Source organism: Anopheles bellator, chromosome 1 (genome assembly GCF_943735745.2).
Source record: "Anopheles bellator chromosome 1, idAnoBellAS_SP24_06.2, whole genome shotgun sequence".
Classification (NCBI taxonomy): domain Eukaryota; kingdom Metazoa; phylum Arthropoda; class Insecta; order Diptera; family Culicidae; genus Anopheles; species Anopheles bellator.
This window is the reverse complement of record NC_071285.1, coordinates 49,444,692-49,450,737: the sequence shown is the minus strand read 5'-3', so window position 1 is coordinate 49,450,737 and position 6,046 is coordinate 49,444,692. Positions and strand designations below refer to the sequence as shown.

General features: G+C 45.1%; 1 protein-coding gene across 1 annotated transcript; it reads right to left on the bottom strand.

Moving 5' to 3' along the window:
- Window positions 1-584: 584 nt before the first annotated feature.
- Window positions 585-5,580, bottom strand: LOC131215778 (uncharacterized). The gene is made up of 4 exons (XM_058210175.1): window positions 5,575-5,580; window positions 4,414-4,649; window positions 3,214-3,347; window positions 585-2,564 (listed from the first exon to the last, which is right to left on the bottom strand). Exons 1-4 carry the CDS (start codon window positions 5,578-5,580, stop codon window positions 2,305-2,307), a joined length of 636 nt encoding a protein of 211 aa, XP_058066158.1. The 3' UTR covers window positions 585-2,304.
- Window positions 5,581-6,046: the final 466 nt, after the last annotated feature.

The following is a 6,046-nucleotide window of genomic DNA, read 5'->3' as shown; positions in this document are numbered from 1 at the left end:
AGTACTAATAGAATAACAAAGGCATACTACTTAGTATTTCATTTCAATGCTCGAAAGAAACATCTCGTTTCTTTGTCATTGCTTTGTCAGGTTTGTCGACATTTCTTTGCTTTCAAGAGATGATTTATCGTTGTTCGAAATGATTTTTTGTTTAAAACTATACAAACTCTTTTGGTACTGTTTTTTTACTTTTAGTTTGAAAACAAATATGAATTTTTCAGTAGTATACATTTCCGCTGCTAACAGCGCCCTCTATGTCTGATTAGACACACTAAAACTTTCACGCATTCTTGAACGCATGTGCAACAGAGCAAGCTAGCTGCACGTTCGACATGAGAGAGCGAGATCAAATGAGCAGAGTTTTGGTTTGTGATTTAAAAATTAAATGGGCAGTTACTTACAATTTTCAAGTTCCGTTTAAGGTGCGTAATATATTGTGTTCTATTCTGCTTGAATTTTAAAAAGCACTTCTACTTATTTTAATTCCAAGTTTTAAAACAGCTTCAAAAAAATATACAGAATTCATAAACCAGAAAAGATCACTTGGTAAAAAATGATAGCAATGAATATTGACTGCGGTTTGTTGTACGTACATTTTCCTCTGTACACATTTATTTTAATATCTGCTACGCACTATTATGTCGCATTATGATCCTTTCCGTTTATTTGGCTAACAATTAGGGTGCTTTGCAGTTCTTTTCGCAACGCGATCGCTGAAACCCTACTCTAAGCTGAAACATCGATTACCGCCCCTTCGTGGGGAAGTTTAGCGAAATCGGCACTCGGCGCAAAAGAAACTTTAAACTGTGTCTGATGAGAACGATGGGAGATACATCCGGCCGTCCCGGGTGTACGTTGATGTTCCTTTCGCCAATTTTGCGCTTGTTTTCAGTAATGGGGATTACATCTTTGCTCTGCTAGACGGTCAAACAACAGCTACACAACATTTAGATATCGGTCAAAGCGTTCGGTATTCTGTTCTCTTAGTTTATATTTTGTTGGGATAGTTTAGCACAATTTTAAACCTACCACCGTCCACTCGTCCAAATGGTTTATTTGGGATTTATTGTCTTTCACAGCGTTTTGCAATTTGTTATTATTTGTTTGCAATCGAATTTGGAAAGAAATTTTATATTCGCCCCTCCAACATCGGGTTTATCTCTTTCTCTGCTTGCCAATTTATGAATGATATTACGATCGAATGTCTGAATGCTCAAGATGATGATGAAGATCATGTGATGATGATTGGTGACGATCCGCTTGTTTCGCGGTTTGTGGGAATGATTCTTGTGACTTTTTTCATGCTTTCCAACTTATTGCGGAACTTCAGAGAGATAGGGAAAAGGAATCTCTAACGCGGAAAGCGTATGTCACTAACTAATGAACGTGTGGTTTTTGGTAATTCGCAAGAAAAAAGTCATCCACCGCACACACTCAGTTACTCGCGCGTCTCCGTCGATGTACGCACACACCACAGGAAACGTAAGAGTTTCGTAAGAGAATTAATCCTAAACAAATTGACACGCGGAAGGGTAGTCAACGCCCACCGGAACCAGACCGGATCGCCGGGTGGGGTTTAGTTGTTTGTTTGGTTTTTCATTTGTCTCGTCCCAGTGGTCCCGCATGGAGCCTAGTTTGAGCATCCCGCGGGGGTCCTCTGAAAGCTGACAGGATTCGAAAATGTCAACGCAAAATCCTAACTAGACCTAGAGAACTGAGAGTGTGCTACAGTACTATTATTTGCTAATCAATTTGGCGCTAGCTAACTCTTCGTAGCGTCCTGAAGGTTTCGTCTCGTTGTGTTTCTATGTCTGCGGTCTGCGCGCATTAGCCTATCTGATCGCCTATTTCGATCTTTCGATCGCCTGGAAGCCCTTTGAGTGATCTTTGTCATTTTTGTTTCAATCATGCTCGGCAAACGTTGGTCGAAACATTGTCTCCGCTATCGTTTAGTCATTAAACTCAGGAACACTTGGAACGCGGAACTGAAGGAACGCAGAGGTTAAATGCTGAAATTGCGTGGCAAGCCGCGCACACTCCGGCCTGATATGTAACGATGAAGAGTTCCCCCCCTTTAACCCACTGACTTGTATCTGTAGTTTCATGTTACTTGCCCCCAAAATGTTCTGCCCCAAAAAAAAAAAAATCAAATGCCTTCAAAGTACGGTCTATTTCTTGCGCGCCCTTTGCATCGTGCGGCTGATGTCACAAAAAAGGCAGCAATAAACTTAGGGTCCAAATCACTAGCGAAACCGCCCTGAAATGTTTGCCGCTAGGCTGTTGTGGTGGATTTGGCCAGTCGTCTTAGAAGAACGGTGGCAAATCACAGTTGCACAATGTCCCGCCGTCTCCCATTTTGCAGAATTGCGTGCAGAGCTCGTCCCAGTTCGGTGTCGTGGTTTGGATGCCGTCCGCTACTCCAAGGTGCCCCTCCACATCCGATCCGTCGCAGCGACTGCAGCCGTTTAGCTGCAGGTTGGCCGTCTTGCAGAACGCAACACAGATCAGATCCACGCTGGAGTGACCCTTCGGTTTGTAGCCTTTGCAGCTGCACTTGGACACTCCTGAAACGGAACAATTCTATATTATTGTTTGAGTAGTAAGCCAGCAGCAGAGTATATTTTTGGTGCAACCAGATTGTTGAACAATAATCGTTAACTAACAAACACAAAGCCCCAGCTCAAACCAGATCTTGAACTAGTCTTAATTTAATTTACTTTGTTCTTAAATCTCATCATTTTGAGGCTTTGTCGATTAGAGCTTTATCGGAAACTGGCCGTGCGATACTTCAATTGTCGGCACGTGCGAATTGTGTCGCAATAATGAGATTGTCCAAAACCAATATCTTGAGCTTTGGCATTAAACTGGATTAAGATACTGCATCTTTTTGTCGGCCGGTTGCGTCTCGAACCCCCCGAATGTGCACCTTAGCCCCGGTTGGAAAGATTTGCGAGATTAGCTCCTTGTGGGGCTCGTTCGAGTCACGTCAATCATATCGGGAATTGTAGGTTTGGTTGATTTACGATTCTCTTTGACGTCATCGAATTGGCCTTTTGACCCATAGTCGCGCGACCATCGATTGGCTCTCGTATGACGCTGTCAAGCCCCAGTTCCTTGAAATTTTCCGTATGAGATTCTTTAGATGTTACTTTTAGCTTTCGATTGTAACTCTACATTAAAACTATTGGGATAGTAAATTTACTGTGGACTTACCCAAACCATTGATGCAGAGTACCGGGCAGAGTCCGTCGACTGTGTCGTCATCCACTGGGAGTGGGTGCGTAGTAGTGTCGGTAGCTGCGGGACGCAGCCATGTCGCTCCGCAGCCGGGACCACCAAGTCCCGCGCTAAACCGGAACCGGCGGAAAACGAAACAATATGGTGTTAGTGAGACGGTCAGGAAACACGTGCAACAAGCTGAGGATCAATCATTGACTTATACTATCTGCTAAGGTATTTGGGGTTCAAATGTGTGCTGTCATGGCGCGGGATCTTGATGCGGAATGCTTCGGCATCTGTAAACCGGTAGCATTTATGGTGGGTCGCTGCTCATGGGCGGACGATGATTATTGCGCTTGATAGCAGGTGATTGAGGAAATATAAACGATAAAGCAAGTGCCAATAAACATCAGGCTGAACCAGAAATAGCCTATTGGTTAGAACGCAATTCGGAACAATTTGTCTCCAGGTGGGCGCCAATGTTAAAAATAGATTTAGTTTTAGCTTTAGTATCAATTTGATAATCTCTTCGGACGATCGGTTCTTTATCGGCGGTATGGCATCCGTGACTCAGAACTCCTATCGGTCCACAAGGCTATCGGGGCGTGATTTGGCAGTGATTCAGTTGCCATCTTCATCTCCATGATTCATCTTCAAGGTAGCATCCAAGACATAACATCGGTTTTCTGCTTTCCCTATCAATCAATCGGCCTTTATGAGCCGTAACAACCACCGTCTGTGGGCCCAAAACCAGATACATGGAACTGATACGTCGGGTTGTTCGCACTTATCAAGATTGCTTTTAATTTTCACATTATTGCGCCAAATAATCAGGGAGTGGGCACACATACACACGGCTGGTAAGATCGATGAGCCACAGAGTTACGGTGGTCCGAGGGTGGCCTAATCAGCCACCGATGACGATGATGAAACTTTTCCCATCAACACCAAGCCCACTCGGCGTTTGTTTCATGCGGTCGCGCCCTATCTCACTGTCACAATCACTGTCCTTCTCAGGACTTTGGCAGGTCCACACTATCTGGCCACACGCCACACCAGAAGGGGACCAGTTCTTTTTTTATGCAGAATGTCGCGAAATGAACCACCCTTTCGGGACGGACTTCCAAGAACTCGAAGAACAGCTCCCATAAGAGGACACACCAGACGCTCACAAAATCGACGTCAGCGACTCACCTGCAGAGCTGTTCACAGGTCAGCTTCCAGTTCACAACTACGCTTTTTCCGGCGCTGCCGTCCGTTTTAGTCTCGTCCACCGGAAGCTCCCCAGACGGTTCGTCCTTCGAGTCGTTGGTGGCGTTGGGAGTCGGATCTTGCGCCGTAAGGCTCACGGTACGGGCGTGCGCCGAAGCGACCAGTACCAGCAGCAGGAGCTCCAATCCCAGGACGATTCTACCGGTTGTTGTTGGTTGCTGGTCGGCGAGAGGGGAAAAAAGGTGGCTGTAGTGAAGCACTGGGCGTGGATAATTTAATTCAATTAACCCCGTAACTGGTGCGGGCTTATGTACTTGTCCCGGTTTTTGCTCCTTGCCAAGGCACAAACTATTGAAAGACTAATATAGTTTTTTCGCCGTGCAATAAAAAAGACACGAACATTGAGAGACCATTGAATAACGGAAAAGCTTTATTGGTGTGGTAAATCAAAAAGGACGAAAACTAAAACCGAATCCTTTCGCTAGTCATGGGTCGGCGCTTTCGAACTGGGAAAACCTGTTCGTCCTCGAACAGATGAGTATTTGAAATGAAATTTTCTCGTCTGAACTAATAAAAAGAAAGTCGGACAACACAAAACCGTGATGGGACCGAAAGTTGAAAACAGCGAGCTCATGACACGGTGGTTACCGAAGTGTAGGAAAACCGAATGAAAGTCAGGCACCAGAAAAAAATGACACTTGATTATGATATTTTCGCCGTACGGAATCGACACTGCCTGAACGGAGTCATGGAAGGACACTTTTTATTCGAACTCGATGTTCATTAGCCTTCCTTTGAAAAATGGCACACTTTTTGCTGCTGCAGTGCATTAAACTTTTCCCATTTCCACTGGATTCGATCAACATTACGCAACCCGACGTCATCTTGATTTAGGTATACAAACTCAACAAAACTGTGAGGAACGTTTCAGCAGCATTGATTGCCACAAATGTGATCATTCGTGCACTACCTCCTGCCGGAACACTGGTAGTTTATTTTGGCTGCGATTGTGCACTCGAAACTTAAAGACCTATTTAAACTCGGCTCAATAATCGCCTCCAGTATTACTTCAATTCATTTTTAATTTTCACTGTTTTTCTCCTTTTCACTGCCAAAGGCTTGCGGTCACAATGCGGCACTTACTTTCATAATTTTGCATTCGGCGGAACAGAATTGGCCAAAAGTGTACGGTTGCCTACGAGCTCCGTTTTTTGGTACGTGCTGTCGATTAATTCCGCCGATTGGCAATGCTCGGGAAGCCTACAATTGGCGCGGGTTTTTGTAGCTTTCTCACTGGATTATCACCAGGCCCAGGTGGTAGTATCAGATGGGCCGAGTGATAAGATTGTGGGCCGCGGTATTTATCGACCGGAACGGCACGCTTTCAATATCGCACCAAATTATGGGTGATAATGGAGCGCTGCCGTCCATCAGATGTCTGGAACCATGGCGTGGTGGCAAAGAGCTCCACGTACTGACCGTCTGACCGCTCTGGCTGGAGCTTTCTTATCATTCAGGACCGTAGCCCGTGGCGAAGGAGAGCTTTCGCGGTACCCTTACCTTGCACAATGCTCTGGCATGAGGCTTTGCGATCTAGCTTGGACTTGCTTCTGAA